The sequence below is a fragment of the Hippopotamus amphibius genome, chromosome 4 (genome assembly GCF_030028045.1).
Source record: "Hippopotamus amphibius kiboko isolate mHipAmp2 chromosome 4, mHipAmp2.hap2, whole genome shotgun sequence".
In the NCBI taxonomy this organism is placed as follows: domain Eukaryota; kingdom Metazoa; phylum Chordata; class Mammalia; order Artiodactyla; family Hippopotamidae; genus Hippopotamus; species Hippopotamus amphibius.
In genome coordinates, this window is record NC_080189.1 from 133755779 (window position 1) to 133777781 (window position 22003).

The 22003-nt window shown below is 42.8% G+C and overlaps 1 protein-coding gene across 18 annotated transcripts in view; it reads right to left on the reverse strand.

Moving 5' to 3' along the window:
- SVIL (supervillin) overlaps positions 1-22003 on the reverse strand; it is a 153463-nt gene that overhangs the window by 32424 nt on the left and 99036 nt on the right. For 9 of the 18 annotated variants that reach the window (XM_057733335.1, XM_057733338.1, XM_057733340.1 and 6 more), the window contains 7 exons: positions 18079-18208; positions 14400-14447; positions 13792-13869; positions 5772-5919; positions 1843-1932; positions 1668-1754; positions 267-444 (listed from right to left, as the gene is read on the reverse strand). In XM_057733335.1, the coding sequence (XP_057589318.1) occupies positions 267-444; positions 1668-1754; positions 1843-1932; positions 5772-5919; positions 13792-13869; positions 14400-14447; positions 18079-18208 (759 nt within the window). The remainder of the gene's footprint in view (positions 1-266; positions 445-1667; positions 1755-1842; positions 1933-5771; positions 5920-13791; positions 13870-14399; positions 14448-18078; positions 18209-22003) is intronic. The other 9 variants (XM_057733352.1, XM_057733343.1, XM_057733341.1 and 6 more) reach the window with 2 other exon arrangements.

Consider the following 22003-nt stretch of genomic DNA (forward strand, 5'->3'; position numbering starts at 1 on the left):
GGGAGCCTGTTGTTTGTTCTCACTCCCCCGTCCTCGCTGCAGCAGGGGCCCCGATAAAGCCTTGCCCGCATTTCTTGTCTGGCCTCTTATCAGCGTCCACGGACTGGGGAAGGCCAAGAACCCTGGTTGGTATCAATCTGGCTGCAATGAAGTTCTAGCGCAGAAAGAGGTAACAGTGAGAGAAGCGTCTCGAGAAAGTGCTGTGTGAAGGCCCGTGAGGGGATCTGTTCTCTGGGGGGTGAAAGATGGGAACCGAAATAACTCACTTGGGGGCATAAGGATCGAAAATGACATCAAAGTCCTCGTCCAGCTCCACCGGGCTTCTCGGTAGAGCAGAATCCACGCTGCGGTAAAATCTGGCAAAGGTCTCGTCATCGTCTGGCTTCATCACCTCTTTCACAGATTTCCCGGTGACGGTGAGGACCGTTTCTTGCATCCCACCAACTATCAACAAACGAGCAAATCAACGACCTGAGATTTGTGTAAAAACATGACTCCCACTGTGCTTCACTGAATCTTACAAATGACTTTCTCCAGCTAAGGTCCGGGAGTGATGCAAACATGACAGGATGTCCAGCGTTCTGCAGATGCTTCCTGGGCATCTGCTGGCTTCTCAAGAAAGGACGTCCTGTCTGAACAAACCCTGCACTGTGAGTGGTGGGAGGGACGGAGGCTCAAGCCCCCTGCGAATTTCTCAACCTGCTCTCGGAGGCAGAACTAGCCTCAGCCTTGTTCTAGATCAGGGTTTGGTGAAAACTTTTTCTGCAAAGGGCCATGTAGTAAATACTTTAGGCTTTGCATGGGGGGCTGTCTGACTTGTGTTGCCACTTACATGGCTCTGCTGCTACAGCACAAAAGCAACTAGTACCAACATTGTAAGGAATGGGCTCAATTGTTTTCCAATAAAACTTTATTTACAAAAAGAGGTGGTGAGCTGGGTTACTATATAGGTAATACACTTTGAACCATTTGCATTCTCTGCCTCGCCAGCTCTGTTATTGTATCGCATGGTTATATTTCTGGGTTTGAGGGGTGGTCTGTGTTATTTTCAACCTCTAGGGGCCATTGTCAACAGTAGGGACTCCAGGGCTTAGTATTTGGTAAGTTTCAAGTACTGGACATTTTTATTAAGGGATAAGGCTATTTCTGCATGGTATTCTTTTATTTTATATACTTCATGGATTTCTGTATTGAAATTTTATTTATTCGCTAGAATTTTCTTTTAGAAGTCATTTGTGATTATAACTGACGTATACAACTGAAAGTTCATCAGGCCCAAGATCATGTCGATTTTGTGTAATCATCTGCTTTCAGGGTTAAAAGCAAAATTAACGAGTCTACAATCCTGACTGGACAACATCGACATTCCAAGGGTTTAGGTCCGGGAACAAATGTCTTATCGGAGTACATTAACAAGTGAATCAGAGCTTGGTAATCTAATCAGTGTTGACCAACAAGTTCATTTCTTAAAACATAACAACAAGGATGAAATGGTGTAGTCATAATAGAAGACAATTTAGCTGAGGAGAAAGAGCAATCCGAGTTGGCATCTAGAGATTTTGCGAGCAGGGCAGGTGTTTCTAGGTTTCCTGAGCTATGCACAGAACACAAGTCACGCTGGCTACAAGTGCATGAACCCAAGCTTCCCTCTGGCTCCTGGTGTGTACCTTTGTTATTCAGCCTTCTTAGAAAGGTTTCCAGCCTGTCCAACTTGAGGTCTGATTCCAAATGCATGTCTGGTCTGGCTTCGATATCTGGGCAAGTAGAAAACATCGGTGAGAGAAGCACGGAGGGCTCTTCTGATCACAGACTTCTTGGCACACGGGGCACCTGGTGACTCACCTTCCAGGGGCTTGGAAACTGGAGTAGTGCCCCTCGTTTTACTGCAAATAGGGGACGCTACTGGGGTGATGGCAGTGGGGGACGCCAGACCTGCAGAGCAAACAGAGGAGCTACTGAGCATCTCAGGATCACTTCCGGAAGTTCCCAGGACCCCGAGGGATGGCCCTGAGTCCCAACGGAGATCTACCAATTTACAGAATCTACACACATGCATGGGACACACACATGTGCATCTGGCCGTGACCACACGTGTAGGACAACGGCCCGTGGAGACGGGGTTTATCGTTTCTAAGGCCTGCAGCAGCTGTCAGGCTGCCATTCCACACTGAACAATGAAGACATGTCCCTAACATGTAGATGGAATCAGAGTGCAGAAGGCGATCAGAATGTCCTCGAAAAGATGAAACGGTGACTTCTGGAGGCTTTGGGGGCAGTGGAGGTAGCTGAAGAGAAAGTATACAGTCGTCCCTTGGTATCTACAAGGGATTGGTCTCAGACCTCCTGTGGGTACCAAAATCCATGCAGATGCTCAAGTCTCTTACATAAAATGGCATCTTTGCATTTAATCTATGCACATCCTCCCATATACCTCCCGTAAATCATCTCTAGTTGACTCATAATACCTAAGACAATGTAAATGCTATGTAAAGAGCTGGTGTGGCAAATTCAAGTTTTGCTTTTTTGGATTTTCTCAAATTAAAAAAAAATTTTGATCATGGTTGGTTGAATTCGAGGCTGTGGAACTCGAGGATGCGGAGGGCCAGTTGTTTCTGTACCATCTCTGCCGAGGACGGGGAGACTGGGCTTGTCACGCTGGCTGGCAAGTGCCCCAGCCCTGGAGTGTTCCTCCAGGCTGAGGGAACATATGGACCGTCTGGCCTTCGGGGGTGTCACTCAGAGTGTGGTCCTATTGGGCAATGACTCAGAGAGTGCTAAGCTTTGTGAGAAAGACACAAGAGTAACCCTTTATGCTGATTTGTGACTACTGGAGGGTCATACCCATGTCAGGTGTGGCTGGGAGCTAGGGACACGCTTCCACCTGAATCTATCAAGGAGCAGGATGGGGCTTCTTTAAATGGAGAAATGGTAAGAGACACGTGAAAGGGAAAGACAGACCCTGCAGCATGAAGAAGGCATCTGATTAGAACAAGAAACCTTAATAAAGACAAAGATGAGTATTTTTCCTTAAACTGAGAAAGGATTCGAAAGGGAGGTAATTAGTGCACTTACAAAGAGGAAAATGAGACAGTGTTCTTTGTAGCTGTTTGTAATAAAAGTGAAACCCTTAGGTGAAGCTGAGAACCATGTCTGGAGAATATGTCAATCACTGTCATGTACGGGGGAAAGAATCAGAGTGAATAGATCTGCTGTGAGCTGCAAAGCGATGAGCTGCAGCATGAAATTTTTAAGGAAAAATACCGAAATGTAGTTTACAACTTAAATTTTAGGTGATATTCTAGAAATACTTCTCAACATGTACATATCTTCCTTGATGATGTCAGTAACATTTAAAAAAATTATTTCAATGCCGGACCTGCAAATGGTTTATATCAGTTGAGAAAGTCAACTTTCTTGAAAGATACTAAAGATAAAGTAAACTTCAGTATCACAGGCTGGGCAGTAAACCATTTCCTACTAAAAGGATGTATAAGAGGCATGAGAGGAGTTCACCATCCCTGAGGTTATTCACTCTGAAGCAATGAAACAGGACTGACCCCTAAGCTGACCAGGACACCAGCCCTTCATACTGTCAGGGCGCCCCCTGCTGCCCGTTGAGGCAGCAGCATGTGTGAGCCCCTAGAGGTAGGACCAGCTCTTTCCTGGAGAGATTTAGGGTTTGTCCCTAATAGGGGAAAGCATATAGATTTAAATTTCACAATGTTAAAACAAACCAAAGCATTCCCCATACCTCTTTTCAATGAATTCTACTGGCAATAACCAGTCACCTACTCTTTTCAGGAACATTTCACATCTCTCTTATTCAAAGGTGCACTTTGAGTACCCTCCTTGCAGGAGAATTCTAGAATACTACCACAGAAATCTGTGGCATACTCACTGTTATGTAGAATCTAGAATATGAAAAAGGGAGACAGTCCTGTCGAGGCTGGGGGAGAAGAGCGTTTTCTGGGGTGAGAGAATGAAAATCAGGGTACAGCATGCCTCTTGGCAACTTGCGGATACAAGGTAACCTGATGAGATGGGGAATCTTGGGGGCTGCAGTGTGGGGACTAGTTTTTTCTTTGGTGAGTGTAGTAAATCGGATGCCCTATCACTGCAAATCCAATGCCCTATCGCTGCAAATCCAAAAGAGCCAACGATGGAGTGAAATATCACTGTCTAGGTGGTAACAAATACTAGAAATACAGGGCACAGGTTTTTCATTAGATTGAAAGTACAAGAAAATTATTTCCTGAGCAAAGTCATATAGCACCTGTTAAATAAAGATCCCTGATTGATTCAGAAATACGTGGAAGCAAACTCGTCTGCTAGGGGAGAGGAATGTCTCTGACTTTGCTCTCCAAACCTGCGTAAGAGCAAAGCTATTTCCTCTGACATCCCTGTGGAGGAGGACAGTGGTATTTGGTAGTAAGGGCCTGGCTTCAAATAAATTAAATTTTTTTCAGATGGAAGAAGAAAAAAGAAACCAAAGTGAAAAGTCATCAGGATAAAAGTCTGGGCTAGAAGTTGGCAGATCTCAGCTCTGGTTCAAGTTCTCAGCTCGAGTTCTTCTTAACCAATGTGGGCCTTAAGAATCTGCTTTTGTTAACATAGGGAAGGGGTCATGTATAGTACACAAAACATACTCAAATGCCACCTCATTCTGAGACTAACGCATCTTCTGTCATTCTTTGGCAATTCCAGATTCCTCAAGAATAAATTTGTTAGAAAGGATTCTTCCACCAATATTTGGGTTAATCACAGTTCAGGGCTTTAACTTCCTTTCTTCCTTTCTTCCTTCCTTCCTCCCTCCCTTCCTTCCCTCCCTCCCTCCTTCCTTCCTTCTCTTCCTTTTGCAAATATTTATCACGAGCTTACAATGAGCTAGGCACTATCTGTGAGTGAGGATCCCCAAACGTTTTGAGAAAAGCGAACTCCAAACCTAGAAAGCAGATGACAACGTAAGTTAACTCTATCTGAATGTGAAAACCTGTATCAGTAAGTTTAAGAAATTTGCTTAAACAATATCTTAGAAAATGAAAGTACCTGCATGTAGGTGACAAAGGGACCCCAGATTCTAACTGTTTCCTACAGGATGTGGAGCCCTACAGCTTTCTGGCAACTTTACTAACCACGTGATTCGTCAGTTTCATAAATCTTTGGATCCCCGCTGCAGATGAGTTCCAAGAGATCTGATTTCTGCAGAGAAATGACCCATCTGCAGGGAAGTCTCAGTTCCCTCAAAGAGGATACATCCTTTAGACAGCTATTAAAACATCGCTGGAAACAGGGCTTCTGAAGTCAGGGAACTCTGGTTTGATAGAAAGAGACCTGAGAATTCCCCTAAAAGGCAGAAGACAGAAACTCCTCCTTCACGGACAAAGGCTTATCTGGGTGAACTGATTGCCAGATGGCAAGAAAATGGAAGTAATTTCAAAGCGATTACAGGAAAGGACTAAGATTTGTTAGCAGATTTGCAAAATTGCTTTTGAAACCTGGGCTCCATTTCCAAATGGTTGTTTTGAAACGTGACTAATTGAATTATGCGTCTTACGTTGAAGATGACCGAGTCGTAGGAAAAGGTTTCCGGTAGGAATATCTCACAAAACCTACCCAGAAAACGTGCACAACCTCAGTGAGAGTAAAAACCAGGAAAGACCATGGCTAGATTTTTTAAACTGAGCAATTCCACGCCACCCTCCCTTCTGTGAGTGATGGAGTGCACACACCGGTACACACAAACGCGCGCACACGGGCACACACATTCTGACCTCGCTTCACCATCCTGCCGGCCACGGTAAACTGGGTGGAGTCGTTGGCTGCTCCTTTGCCTCTGGTCTTCCAGGCATCCTCTCTCACAGTGATGAGATGCTTCCTCTCTTCAATAGTCATCTGGCTCTCTCGACTTTCTGTGACCCGCTGTTTACAGAGTGTATGGAGGGGAAAACAGGAGAGCAAATCACAGAGATATAAATGTTACTGTGCAGCGTTTCGTGAGCTGAAAAGCAGGCAAAGAGGAGTCCTGCATCGTCCCCAAGTCTCCACAACTGTGCTGTCTGAAATAGGCTTGGCTTCCTTATTTCCAGCTTGGATTAGAGACCACCACCACCACCACCACGGAAACTTTAGGATAGAACTTTAATTGTTTTTCACCTATTGGTTTGGAATGCTGGAATATCAAAATGATACTCTGTGAAAAGAAACAAAAATAGACTGTCTTTCTGCCATGAACTTTACAGGGTTTTAAAGTTGTTTTGTTTTACTTATCTGGTTAAACTCAGTTGACTAGGAACCTTTATCCATTATGCTTACAAAGGTCAGTTGGTCTAGAAAATCTTACCCACTTAAGTTCAGGAGGGACACAGTCAATCATTAAGGACAGAAAGCTGATTAGGGCAAGGTGTGCTATCAGAAGGTTTTCTGGAACTCGCGTGCTTTTTCCTAGAGCAACTCCATTACATGGGCAGTTAGGCAACCAGGTAAAGCCCTTGAAAGTGACTTTTAAGTCCTAGAATATCTGACATTGAGGCTGAATTGTGCTATAGACATAACCTACACATATACCAACATTTCTACCTAAAAAATGCTTCTAATTGAGGGTCTAGAGATAGGCGCCTCTTCAGTTTCTAAGCCATTGGTGACAACTCATTTGGTCTAAACGGCAGAAGCTGGAGGTGGGGGTGGGGGGGAGGGATTTGAGGGGGACCAGGAAAGGAGGGGGATGGGTAGGAAGGGGGCGGAGGACAGGGCTTGAGGCACCACCGAGGACCAGTACAGAGGAAGGGGTGTGACCAGGAGAGAGAGTGGATGACAGCAGCGGGTTGACACCGGGGCAGAAGTCCTCAAATGTTGGCTGGAGAGAGTTTACTTTCTCTCCTCCTCCACCCATCCCTCCTTTCACTACAAAATCCCTCTGGGTATGGGGGCAGGGAGGGGTGGGCACCAGGCAGGGTGAGAAGCAGGGGGAGGGCAGGCGCTGTGGGAGTTGGTATCATCCCCAGAGCAGAAAAAGCTTCTACATACAGGGCCTTCCTACGAAAGGGGCCCTGAGGATGGCGATGCCCTGGGGCTGTGCTTTTGCTTTAACCTCAGTATCTTCTTAGACCTGAAGAAGTCCCTTCTGCTAGTGCATCTGCTTTCAAACCACAGACAGCTGCCTTAAGGACTCTGGCAGTCTCCCCAGCTCCTCTTCCCTTATAAGGAGTTTTCCCTTGGATAAGAAGTCAGTATAGATCAAAATGATCGTAAGGTTTTCCACTGACACAGCGGGAGGACGAGGGGAACCCTGAGGGGGATACATCCTTGGGGGCTTGGTGATTCTTTTTCTCCACAACTGCTCATCCCACTCTGGCAAATTAGCTTCCCTTAACTCGCCACCAGGAGAGAGCTTCCAGATTCACTCAGGAAGATAGCAGACATCAGCATGGTTCATCTTCTTAAAGCCCTGGGAGGATGGAGGGTAATGGAGGCGGGGGGGTGGGGGGGGTGTCCTTTTCCTTCCTTTCCACCACATAAAACCACGTCTGCACTGGTAAGATTCGGTGTAATCCATGAAGATGGATTTCTCCTTCCTTTTACAGAATTCTTCTACAGAGGGATCACAGAACTGATTTTGAGATCCCTGGCAATTTAAATTACGTTAAAAACCTTTCCCGAAAGAGGCACGACAACTAAATGTACTATATGATGCTGGCTTAGGTCCTGGATGGGGTGGAGGTGGGGCTAAAAAGGACGTTACTCGGGGGAAATTAACACAGCTGGGATATGGGCTGTGGCGTAGATAAATACTGTATCAGTGCTGAATCTTCTCCTCTTGATCACCCTATTGTGGGTACAGAAGTGTGCTGCAGTCTAAATAGCTGTCCTGCTTCCCGAAATTCTTATGTTGAAACCTAACCCCCACCGTGATATATTACAAGGTGAGGCCTTTGGGAGGTGATTAGGTCATGAGGGTGGAGCCCTCACAAATGGGATTAACGCACTTATAAAACAGGCCCCAGAGAGCTCCCTCGCCCCTTCAACTACATGAGGACACAGTGAGCAGACAGTGGTCCAAGAACCAGGAAGTGGACCCTCAGCAGACACTGAATCTGCCGGCACCTTGATCTTGGACTTCCCACCCTCCAGAACTAGGAGAAATAAATTTCTGTTGCTTATAAGCTATCCAGTTTATGGTTCTCTGTTAGAATAGCTCAAACGATCGATGGATCGATCGATCGATCTATCTATCTATCTATCTATCTATCTATCTATCTATCTATCTATCTACCTACCTACCTACCTACCTACCTACCTACCTACCTACCTACCTATCCATCCATCTATCTATCTATCTAGGAGAGAAGGTAAAGGGAGAAGTTGGCAGTAGGGGTGGGGGTGTTGAGGGATGAGAGGGGGTAGGGGAGGGAACCAATGGCAACATCTGGTGGATCTGGTAAAGGGTATATAAGAGTGTCCTACCTATTATGACAACATTTCTATGTTTCAAATTTTATCAAAATAAAAAATTATCAAAAAAAAAAATTAAAAACCCTTTTCCTTAACTTTCCTACCAATGACTGGTGAGATGACCCTAATTCCAAGTAATTCTCTGAATCACATGCCCTTATAAACTACGAGGTGGACTTGCTAGGAAAACCTTATCCAAATTCAAAAACAAGGATAATTTTTTTTTGAAAATGAAGTTTCAGGAGTGAATTTTAATCAAATCCATATGACACTTGCCTTAAAATATTAAAAAAAAATAAAGTGCCAAGAAAGTTTTCTTCTCCAAAGATCCAGATGTGGGTGAACTCAGTCAAATCTCCAGAGCCCTGGGTGTGGGGGGAGGTGTGGTTAATGACTCAGAAAAATGGTATCCCCGGATCAACAATTCCATTTCCCGAGGCACTTGGATTCTCCCGCAGCTCCCAGGAGAATGTGATGGATGCAAGCCCTGGCATGATACAGATGCTCCAGGATTTAAAGCACCCAGGAGTTTGCCGGATCTACGTTAAGAAGTATGCTTTTCACTCACCTCCAAGTGATATTATTAACATGAAAGTTTTTGCTTCTCTGGAACTTTCACCTTAACTTTGCCACTCAGTAGGGTTTGTCTAGACCCCTCAATTCCCCTATTTGACTTTGAATGGCCTATAATGTGGTAAGGTATATATATGTGTGTGTGTGTGTGTGTGTGTGTGTGTGTATACATTGTATATATATCTCATATATGTATATACATCTTGTACATGTCATATATATGTATATATATCTTGTATATATATCATATATATCTTGTATATATGTTATATATATAATGTGTTATATATATAAATATACAGTTTATTTATTCCCTTTAGAAATTAATAAAATATATCACAAGTTGCTGTTAAATTTTAGAACTCAAAATGTGAAAACAGGCAAGATGGACATCTTTGTCCATGTATTTTTTTTTTTAGCCTAAAACTTCATGATTGTCTTGTCATGTTTTTCCCTTCAAAGGTTTTCTTTCCTCATTTAGAGAAGGACATAAAACACAGTATAGGAAGCATTGTGTCATTTTTCAGGTTTTCCTAGGTTTAGCTGAAGATATTTAGGATTGACTGGAATAGGAAGGGAGTTGGGGCAGAATAAATAGAAGCCCTACCCCATCTATTCTTTACTCTTTCAAATATAGATCTCATGAACGTGGTGCAGAAAGATGAGGAGGGGGAGGCAGGGAATGCGAGAGAGAGGGAGGGAGAGGAGAGGGGAAGAAGGAGGAGGAGAAGGGGAGGGGGAGGATAGAAGGAGGGAGAGGAGGTAGTGAAACACTTGGAAAGAAAGGCGGGTCTTAGGGATGAACAGGGACTCCATAGGACACAGTTAGAAACTGTGCAAAGGGTTAATCTGTAAGAATGTTTTCAGGTTACCATATTGTTACTGATGAGTTTCACTCTGTACACCTGAGAAATTACAGTGCAAATCTCACTAAGTGTTTCTGACACAGGAGGTGATACACGAGAAAGAACTAACATGTGTGACTAGGATAAGTGCAGATCTAAGGGTAAAATTCTTCTACAGGTGGAGAGCTTTGTAGATTGAAAATATTGTGATCTGAACTTTAAATTTTTATCTTACTCACCTCTAGTAAAACTACATCACAGGAAGAAATCATAGAATCCTGTGTTAAGTAAGAGAAATAAGGTACAGTGACAAATCAGCACTTCTCAGTTTTCAAAAATGCTATCACTATTTCAAAACCTGTGTACCATTAAGGAAATTTAGCTTTGCCATCTCTTTAAGTGATTTCCATTCACCATCAGTGCCCAGAGCCTCACGTGGCCTGAACAAAACCTAGAAAAAGATCTCAACTAGGTTTGGACCTCAAAGTGACCACAATCTGGTCCTGTCACCCTTTCCCAGGAACTAAGATGAAAGGAAGGGAACAAAGGAAAATCTTATTCTGACACAGCCCTGAGGCATGTGAAGAAGAACACGTGTGTCAAGGCCTGAGAAGAGATGAACAGTCCATTTAGACAGAGCTTGTGTGATGTTTAAACGCTCTATTTCCCTCTCTGAGCCCCTGCACTGTTGACTATTGGTACCAGGACTATTGGAGGAAAGGATCTCCAGGAGCACTGAGGAGCTAGTGCCCCATCATTGGTACATAAAATGTTTATCTGGGAAAATTATTCATAAGTAAGAATACAGGATTTTTAGGCCATTTTAATTTTGAAGTGGTAGAACATAGATTGCCTCTGGTAAATGTTATTTTTCTTTAAACTTAAAAATATATGAAGAGATAGTCCATGTTCATGGATGGGAAGATGCAATCTTGTCAAGATGTCAGTTCTTTCCAACTTAATCTACAGATTTGGTGCGATTCTAATCAAAATCCCAGCAAGTTATTTTGTAGATATTGATGAACAGACAAGTTTATATGGAGGAGCAAAAGACCCAGATAAGCCAACAAAATATTGAAGGGGAAGAAGAAAGTCAGAAGACTGACACTACCCTCAATGTCAAGACTTACTGTAAAGCTACTACAAAAAGTACCACTGTGATCAAGATAGTGTGGTACTAGTGAAAAGACAGACAAATAGATCAACAGAACACTGTAGACAGCCCAGAAATATACCCACACAAATAAGCTCAACTCCTCTTTGAAAGGAGCAAAGGCAATACAGTGGAGAAAAGACAGTCCTTTCAACAAATGCTACTGAAATGACTGGACATCCACATGCAAAAAAAAAAAAAAAAATGTCTAGACACAGACTTTATACCCTTCACAAATATCGATATTAACTCAAAATGACTCATAGACCTCAATGTAAAATGCAAAAGTGTAAATTTTGTAGATGATCTCACAGGAAAAAATCTAGATGACCCTGGGTTCAGTGATGACTTTTTAGAGACAGCACTGAAGGCATGACCTTTAGTCCAGCAAGGCTGGACTTCACTGAAATGAAAAACTCTTGCTCTGTGAAAGACACTGTCAAGGGAATGAGAAGACAAGCCACAGCCTGGGAGAAAAGATCTGCAAAAGACACATCTGATAAAGCACCGCTATCCAAAATATACCAAGAACTCTTAAAGCTCAACAAGAAGAAAACAAACAACCAATTAAAAAATGGGACAACAATCTGGACAGACACTTCGCCAAAGAAGATACACAGGTGACAAATGAAAAGATGTTCAACATCCTATGTTTTCAGGAAAATGCAAATTAAAACAACAAGATACTTCTACGCACCCATTAGGATGGCCAAAATCCAAACCACTGACACCACCAAATGCTGGTGAGGATGTGGAGCAAAAGGAACTCTCATTCATTGCTGGTAGTGCAAAATGGTCCAGCCACTTTGGAAGACAGGTTGGCAGTTTCTTACAAAACTAAACATGCTCTTACCATACAATCCAGAAATCATGCTCTTTGATATCCAAATGAGTTGAAAACTTATGTCCACACAAAAACCTGTAATGGATGCCTACAGCAGCTTTATTTAGAATTGCCAAAACTTGGAAGTAACCAAGATGACCTTCGGTAAGCAAATGGATAAATAAACTGGTCCATCCAGACCAGGAATATTATTTAGTGTTAAGAAGAAATGAGCTATCAAGCCATGAAAATACACAGGGGAACCTTAAATGCATATTACTAAGTGAAAGCAGCCAATGTGAAAAGGCTATATGCTGTATGATTCTAACTAACATTCTGGAAAAGACAAAACTATGGAGACAGTAAAAAGATCAGTGGTTGCCAAGGAAAGGGGGGATAGGGATGGATAGGGAGAACACAGAGGGTTTTTAGGGCCGTGAAACTACTCTGTATGATGCTATAATGACAGATACATGTCAATACACATTTGTCAAAATCTAGGGAACGTACAACACCAAGAGTGAACCCAAATACAAACTGTAGACATTGAGGGATAACACCTTGTCCACTGGAACAAATATGCCATCCAGTAGGGGATGCTGACAGTGGTGGAGGCTGCGTGTGTGGTGGGGAGGGCAGAGGTATGTGGGAAATCTCTGTACCTCCTGCTCAATTTTGCTGTGAACCTACAACTGCTCTAAAAAGTAAAGTCTATAAAAAAGTGTGTGTGTATATATGTATATACATAATTTATATTTAATGTATGTAATATATATCATTTATATTTAAAGACTTTAATAATATATCTTTTCTTTTAAAGTTTAACATTGACTTATTTAGAAGAAACTAGGCATTCCCCCCTTAGTGACAGAACAGCAGGTTTGCTCCAGATTTTAGCCTCTTTTTCGGGGTGGACACCAGCTGGCTATGCAGGGCTGGGCTCCCACGGGCCCGCATTCCTATCCTCAGAGCAAAGGCGCTAAGGAGAGTCAGGTAAAGGCTGCCTTTGGGAGAAGAAATGGGGAGTTTCCACTTGTGAAGATGCCAGATGAAGCGGGAGGACCCACCAGACCCCTCCCTCTGGCTGAAACCCTGTGCCTCTCCCGCAAAGACCTGTTTTGTCACCACTAGTCTTAAAGGAACAGAAATGTCATGAGATTTGAGGTTTCTTAGAGGCCATCTGAGAGGGGTGGTCCCTGGGCTGATGAGGAGACAGAGGCCCTCAGAGGGGAGTGACTGGCCAGGTCCCATTGATGGAGGGCAACTAGCACCTGGGGCTCATGCCAAAGTAGAGGCAGCCATTGTTTTCTAGGTATTTTTTTGACCCCAGGGACATTCTAAGGAGAATAAAAAACAATCATTGGTATTTTTAGCTTTAAACATCATCACGTATTACGTACCAACACATCAGCGTATTGGCCCAGGCTAGGTCTCCCTTCTGGGGTGGGGGTCAGACGGGGTGCAGTGAAGGTGGAAAGTGGAGAAGGAGGGCTGTGGTTTCCATGCCAACAGTACCATGGCAGCCAGCTCCCATCAGGACCGCTTCTTCTGCCCTGTCCCTTCCACGCCCCCAAGGGCCTGGGCCACTTCCTTCTACTTGATCAAGGTAAGGAAGACATCCTGGGGTCCTTCCTGGGCTCCTGACTCAACGTAGGAGATAAACCTTGGGGATTAAAACAGGGAACTTTCCTCTTCAACCAGTTTCATGACCATGAGATGAATGAATACTATAGGTCTCCCTAGGGGTCTGAGCCAAGGTTGTGATGTGGGTGACCGACCCTAAATATATGAAGAAGTGATTACACTGACTCACACACACACACACACACACACACACACACACACACACACAGAAATGCAGCAAAGGAGTCACTTCCCCAAATGAAACAAGTTTCTCTCCGCTGCTCAAAAATTGCAATGAGGCTTAATACACGTAGGCTTTTCCTCACCTGATTAACAGATACAAAAGACAGGTATTTATGGGCAGCAGGTATAGCAGGAGAATAAGTAGAAGCATATACAGGTTCCTATAGAGCAAAGCAAGAGGATTAGAGGTGAAAAGAGAAGATTTATCAGAGCGGGATGGGGGTGGGGTGGGGGGAGGGACTAAAACAAGGATTTCTCTCACAGAAAGTTACTTTACTCACTGCAGTTTCAACTCTCTTCCCAATAGAGTCCTTCCTATCTGCTTGTTTTTTAGAAAGCTAACAGAAATCCCCACACAAGCAGAGTAAATATACCCAAGTCAGTTTTGTGCAGTAATTGAGTTATTGGCAAGATTACTGCAATTTACAGAAGATATTCAGTGACACAGAGGGGAACCCTGACTTTCAGGGACAGTTTTAACACTGCACATCAAATATCTTCTTTAAAGCCTTTCAAGCGTCTTCATTCTTTGGTTGAAACAAAATTTCAGGAAACAGGATAGCTGTCCACTCTGGATCAAGGTGGCATCTCGCCTCGAGATGAGCAAACCACACAGAGAGGGGTACCAAGGGGAACTGTCCAGGGTGAGAGCTACCCGTGGCGAGGAGACCTATGTGAGAGTCAGGCTTACCCAAAGCAGATTAGAAATGGCATTATCATCTGTAAATCCTCCTTCTTCCTACAGGTTAAAACAAACAGGAGATATTGCAGAGTGTCGGAAGAGTAGGAAGGGGTTACGGTGTCACAATCATTCTCAAGAACTCTGTGCGGGGTTCAGGACAAGCATGCACATGCCCACACGATCGGGTGGCACAAACACCAGGTGAACTCACTGCTGGTCAGTGGGATAATAATCTTTCATGTGGGGGTCATACCAACAGCCTTCAGCCTTCCTCGCTCTCTTACCCTCGCTCCTTCAATTGACTTGGTGCTCTTGACTCGTGATTTGGAATTTCAAAGACAGAGGCAATCAGAGCACGAATGCGGCCGACTGAGCTTCCTAGAGTTTTCAAGGACGAGTTCTGGGGACATCACAGATCTCAGCTTGGTTCACGGGTCTGACATTATGACCGAAGCACAGTCGGGTATCAAATCCTAATCTGTGACTCAGACGCAGATGTGGCGTTGTAACTGCAAACTCTAGAAAGGGTTCTTATCTCCAGGAAAACGTCTGCAACACTGGATGGTCATCTTGACCAAAGGGCAGAGGTGTCACTGTCGCTGCCTCAATACTGAATAGGCCAAAATGGGGTTGAAGTTTTAAATGATGACTTGGGGAAAATCCATAACTGCAGGTTAGTTGAAAACAAAGAGGACCCTGCCAAATCCCTTTTCTTTCAAACTCTGCTTTGACTCATTTCTCTCACCCTTGGGATGGGATGAGTCACTCTGAAGGAAACTGTCCACAGACCATGTCGGCGCGGACGCGTTCTCCGCAATGTGAGCCCAGCCGAACCTACAAACCAATGGGCTTTGCCATCTTTAGAACTAATTCTATACACGACAAAAGCAAAAATGTGTGAGTCAGGTTAGCAATGCCCTAGACTAAACCAAGAACAGGCGGAAGGGAAGAGGGACGGCGAGAGAGAGAAAGAACCCAAGCTATTTGCTGTAGGAAATGACAGCGTCTGCGAGGTAAAAGATTAGTACTCTTAAGCTCCAAATCATCCATCCTGATTTTGGGGGGATAAATTTGGAAAGCAAGGAACTGATGTTAAGTTACATCATCTCTTGAGACATGACTGATCTTTTAGTAGGAAAGGAAAACTCTAACTTACCCTGCAAATCTATTCATGGACCGAAAGGATACTTTCTTACCATGTAGGACCCCAAATGAAGTGGTGGTTAGAACACCAAAAATTTGTTTTGTTTTGGGACAAACGCTTTGACAGAAACAAAGACTGTTTTAGATTTTCAAGGCATCCTTTACATCTTTTTTTTGTTTGTTTTTAAATGTGGTTATGTGACAATATTTAGCCACTCATGTGGCTCACATTATATTTTTATTGGACAGCATGGATTTTCTCAGGGGAAGTGATTTATATAGAGGCTCATCTCCATTTCCTGCCTGCTCTGCTTTTCCATAGGCTGTAACTCGTGGGACCCTACTTACCACACGCAAAAGCTCAAGGAGGCCAAACTGTAAAATGCTTGGTAACCACGAGTACGTGCCTTTGATGAATTCAGAAACCGTGCAGGAAGTGATGACCTGACTATAAATCCAGTCCCTTTTCTCTTGGTGGAAAAGATGGAAGGTTCCAGAGCTTGTGCCCCTAGCAAGTCTAGAGCCAGCCCAGCAGCAAGATTCCGTCTGCATGGAGCACGCGTCACGAATGTTCCTCCTTCTCCAGAGAAGCATTCGGACACCCAGCAAGACCTGGCCATGTCTCAACACCTCCCCTCATAACCCGAGCTGCCCAGAGACTGTCTTAAGGTAGATCAGGTTCAAGGCACCTCACCTACCGCATCTGAGCTGGCGAAGGCCTGGCTGAAATACACAGCCCGCCCTCGGGAAGACACGAAGCCAAGGGCTTATCAGAGGCCATGGGAAAACCACCTGACCTCAACAGAATTTGCAATTTCCCAATGCCTGCTATCAAAGCCAAAAATAGATGGGCTTATTTTAACTTCAAAGAGCTTATTGTCTCGGGCCAAAGTGAACTAGGTCACGGAGCAGGAGAGCCACGGTGAGTTCATTGCTGGTGCAGAACCCACGGCATCCATGAGCCCAAGACACCACTTGCCACTCAAGCCAGGGATGCTGTGGACTGCGTTTTCCATCCTGGGGCAACTGCGGCCACCTTCTCCCACCTCTCGCCTCCTAAGAACCTCAGCCTAGTGATAAGGCTGTCCTGATCTCATCCGCTACTCCCTGCCTTCTGGGTTACCCAGCCTTGAGTGAGCCCAGTCTCCTAAGTGGGTAGAGCATTGAAACTGATTCTACTACTCACCAGGACTCTACCTGGCTTTGTGCTTTGTAGCTTTACTTTGCACCCAGCCATGTAGGACCTGCTAGGGAAGGTTTCTTTGCATCTTTCAACATGACCAAGAGTTAAGTGCTAAAGTTACGTGTGAATCGATGATTTCAAATCAAACTTTTAAATAAAGTTTGTGGGCATCGGGGATCAATTTTTTGAGGGACCCGGTTTTCTTTCATTTCCGGGTCTCATCCTGGAAATGCAAATTTCCTACATAGGCTCTTTAATATCCAATTATATTTGAGAACTTTACAAATGGCTGAGCATTAACTGTATTTAGTCATTATCTTAAATTAAAGTCATGTCTGTCTCAAAAAAAAAAAAAAAATAAAGTCATGTCTGTCTCAAAACAGAGAATTCAAACTGCAGTTTCAATTTAACCTATGAAAACAAAGAAGTGCCAGAGGAAATAGTGTCGGAACTCTCTCCTCACAGCCCTTTAGACACACCTCCTTTTTATGTAAGTTTCTGAATGCATCAAGGTCACATTCATCACTTCTTTCTTCCACGGATGCTTATTAAATTGTTTTAGAATTAGAAGGGGTCTAGGTGATCATCTGGTTGGAAGTGTTTTTTTTTTCCTTTTCTTTGGAAGACATTTGATCCTAGAAGTTGGCCAGTGGGTGTGTCACAGCTCCCACTTTGCCCCCAGCCAGCAGGTACATTTGCAATCACAGGGCCAGGCAATGGGAAGGTCACTGTCTGCTTTGAAAGTGTGCACTGATTGGTCAAAAGCTGGTCCTCATTATTAGTAATTCAACAACTCATCCATACGTTTGCGTATGAAATGCTTGCCCGTATCGACAACAGCGTATTACTGAATTTTCTCGAAACTTGTAACATACATTGCTGTACCTTCTCAAGAAAAGGCTTACCTGCTCATCGTGAAACACGCCTTCAATTATGAAATAAGTCCTCACCGACCACAATTATGCCCTTCTCTTGTATACTCATGGTTTAAATCTTGGCGTAGGACATTCAAGCCCATATTTTATATGCAAATTATAAATGGTTAGTGGTCAATGACAGTTTTTCATTCTAAAGAATTTACTAACACTGTAAAGTCGGACTTCATTTAAGGAAAAGTGCACACTTCCAAACTTAGGAACTTGCTTGCTGGTGCATTAGGTACACGGTGCTGTTTCCAGTCCTAGAACATACCTGGTGATCCACTGAAGCCGCTGTGGGCAGACTGTGCGTGCGGACCCTGATGGCAAGAGCTCTGATGCTCCCCGGGGTAGTAACCAGTTACATCACACATGCTCGCCTGGCGGGTGCACGTCCAAGCGTGATGTTAGTTAAAACCCTTTTCCCGAGCACGGACAATGTTACCTTCTTCTTGAGTGACTGTTCCGTTTCTTGGATGTTCAGGCTGCCGGTGACAGACGTTTTGCTGTACTCCTGCTTCCTGTTAAGTCTGTTTCTCCAATCTTCCTCACCACTCTTCTTCAACAGTGCTAATCTAAGGGCAAGACACGCCAACCAGAAAGAGTTCAGCACCGATCCTTCCTGGTAAAAGCTCCACCATTTAAGTCAGTCAGACCTCTTTGGCCAAGAAATGATCACAGATGCCTAATTTGGGTCTTTTTGAATGTCATTTATTCTGAAGAAAGTATGTCTGGAAAAATAATATAGATTATTATGTTATGTAGATTGTTATATTTTCTAAGATGGCCCCAAGAATCTTAAAATTTGGTTCAAATGCAAAGCTGAAAACTGACTTTCCAGATAAAAGATGCAACATCATTCTACCAAAGGAATATCTGTTTTTCCCTTGCCTTTGGGCTGAGAGCAGGAAGGAAAATAAAATTAACATCCCCAGAGAAAAATGTCTTCTAGTGACCCCTTCTGGTCACTTGATGAATTCACATTTAATGACTAAAGTTGAATAGGGTTTAAAAATGTAAAGCTATGGACAATCTCTGAATATCACATGTTTTAATTACAGGTAAAAGATGATGTTTAAGAATGTTTCTTGTCCTGTATTCTAAGCCCTGTTCTTTTCCTCCAAATGAACTTGGTCTTTCCAATCTGCCTTCTTAAAACAGAAGCTTCTCTATAAACCCATTTTTAAAACGATCACTTCAACTTTCCTCAGGGGAAAGCTATATATAAAAAAAGAATCTAATTAACTGAGGTTTTTACCTAACCTACTTTAGTTCAGCTATGGTGTGACTTGATAAAAAGCTGCTTGGATGTTAAAATCTATGACAGGTTACTCTTGTAAACGTGAGGCTGCTTCCGTTTTGGACATTTAAGTTGGACAAACACAGGAAAGATAAAAGGCACAAAAGTGGTGATCATTAAACTCACTTGAACTGATGCTCAAACAATTTAAAGATTAGGGGAAAAAAATGATTGGACTCCTTTCCCTTACGGTGAGTCTGCTGGGCTGTCTTTTAAACATTCATTAATGCACGTCCATAGAGAGTGTATTTTTAAGCAACACATCAGTGCTCGTTTGGCTGTTAACTCCTGTCAAGTAACCTGGTCTCCCTTCGTTATTGGTCACAGTGGGAACTGAACCAGATGGTTCCTAAGAGTCCTTCTACCGGGTGTCCTGACTCCAGTAAATGTCTGAATTGGACACAGGATGAAATATATCATACTCTACAATAAAAGTTTAGTCAAGCAAATCTGAAAACAAATTTTGCAGTAAATATGAATCCATGTACATCTACAAATTCATAGAGAACCATACTGTATATTTGTCTTCACTCAGTCAAATAAAGGAAAGTCAGCTAGAAAGAACTCCCCAAGGGGGGCAGGAGCTTCAAAGTCTGGACCTATCCACTTATCCAGCCTCTTTCTTTTCCTTCCCTTCCCTTCTGCTGTGTGACAGCAGATAAGACCCAAACGTCCACTCTACAAAACTGGTGTAATGCCACCTCATTTATCTGTGATACTGTGATTTATAATAAATATATACTTGGTCTTTGTCCCCTTTCCTGGCACGAGCTCCTACAGCTTTTGGAGTTTCCTAAATGATGAGAGTGTGTATGTGAATGAGGTGACTTTGGGAAGCACCTAAGGATGGGGGCTGGTGGCCAGGGGACCAACCCTATGATTAGAGGGTTGGAACTTTCAGTCTCATCCCCTGGCCTCCAGGGAGGAGAGAGGGGCTGGAGATTAATTACATCATCGACCACTGGTGATTCAACTCAATCATGTCTATGTAATGAAGCCTCCATAAAAAAGCCAAAAAGACAGAGTTCTGAGAGTTCTCGGGTTGCTAGACATGTGGAGGTTTGGGGAGGATGGGCACACAGGGAGGGCGTGAAACTCCACACCCTTTCCTTACACCTCGCCCTGTGCATCTCTGCTATCTGCCTGTTCATTAGTTATATTCTTTTATAATAAACTTGAGGTCTAGTAAATAAAAATATTTCTCTGAGTTCTATGAGCCACTCTAGCAAAGTAATTGAATCCAAGGAGGAGGTTGTTGGAACCTCCAATCTAGAGCCAGCTGGTAGGTCAGAAGCACAGGTGACAGCCTGGACTTGCCACAGGTGTCTGCAGAAAGGGGGAGGGGCAGTCTCGTGGGACAGAGAGCTTACCCTGCGGGATCTGATGCTACCTCCAGGTAGATAGTGTCAGAACTGGGTGGAAGTGTAGGACACCCAGCCGGTGTCAGACAATTGCTCAACGGTGGGGAAAAAATCCACGATGGAAATTAGAGTCGGAATCTATCATCTAAGACAGGCCCAACTTGCTCTCATTTAGCCCCAAAGTCTATATTCTGGTGCTTGGCAATACTCTGCATTCTACAAGGGCTAGTTCATGTACTTGAAAACAGATTCCAAATTCCTTTAAGGGTTTCCATCTGAATGTCACACTATATATGGACTAAGATTTATCTTTCCTCCAGTTATTCTGAATGAGTCAGTTTTATTCTAACAGGAAAAAATAATTGAATAAAATCAAAACATGAAAAGAAATCATGAGTATCTACACGCTGCAGCAGAGCTTTCAAAATGTCCATAAAGGAGACTTCTGAAAAGTAAGCGTGCCAGTACTACCCAAATGAAGCTGTGTTTCCATTTCATCGTCTTCTGAACACTGACATTCATCTCACTGGTATTCTCCTTATAGCTCTGAACCAGCTCGTACTTCACCCTTGACCCAGACCAGTAGTTATTCATCTTGGCTACCTTACCTTTGTAAGCAGATCAGAGTCCAAGAGATTTCAGAGAAATTTAAAAAATCAAATACAGCCTCAAAAGTAGGGCTTATTAAAAATAATGCACTACGGTCTTTAAGGACATTCTCAAAGATAAGGTCCCAAATGTCTGAAGCAATGACAACATCGTCTAAATAATCATGTGGTTACCCTGGTGGCTGCTCTGAGGAGTGGAAAGCTGACTTAGAAAAAGGCAGAGTGTGGATCTGTAATCACTTTGTAGTCCGCGGGGCGCTCTGCTGACCTGCCCGGCAGCATCTAAGAAACCGGATATTGTTATTCTCAGTGAGACCTGGTGCACACGCAGGCCAAGGACGTCACTGGGGCAGGGAGCCGTGGTTCCAACCTGGGAACGTCTTGATCTATATGTATATACATATATATAAAATATATACAAAATACATATATAATATATAAAAATTTAAATATTATTTATTTAATAATATAAAATTATATAAATATATTATTTATATAACAATATATAATGTTATACAAATAATACATTTTTATGTTATATATTATAACTTTATATATTATATATGTTATATATATAATATTTACATATATTTATATAATATATAACTTTATATATTATATAATGTTATAACATATATCTATATATTATATATAGTTATATAACTTTATGTTATGAAGTTTATATATTATATATAACTTTATATATTATATGTATAACTTTATATATTATATATATAGTTATATATTACATATATAACTATATATTATAACTATATATTATATAAAACTATATATTATATATATAAACTATATATATATAACTTAATATAAAGTTATATAAATAGTATATATAAAATAATATATATATATTCCCCCCCTCCCTGGGATGGCCTTCAAAGAACTCCTCCCTTCCAAGAACGTGAAATCTTGCTACCGGATGTGCTGGCAGAGTCATCCTCAGAAACTTCCAAAGACTACAGAGTAACCAAAATAACATGGAAGAAACTGTGCTTCAATTGAGCCCACATGGTATGAGGCCCAGTCCAAGCCTGCAGAGTACAAGTGAGGGAAAACTGAAGAGTAACACACACTGAAATACAC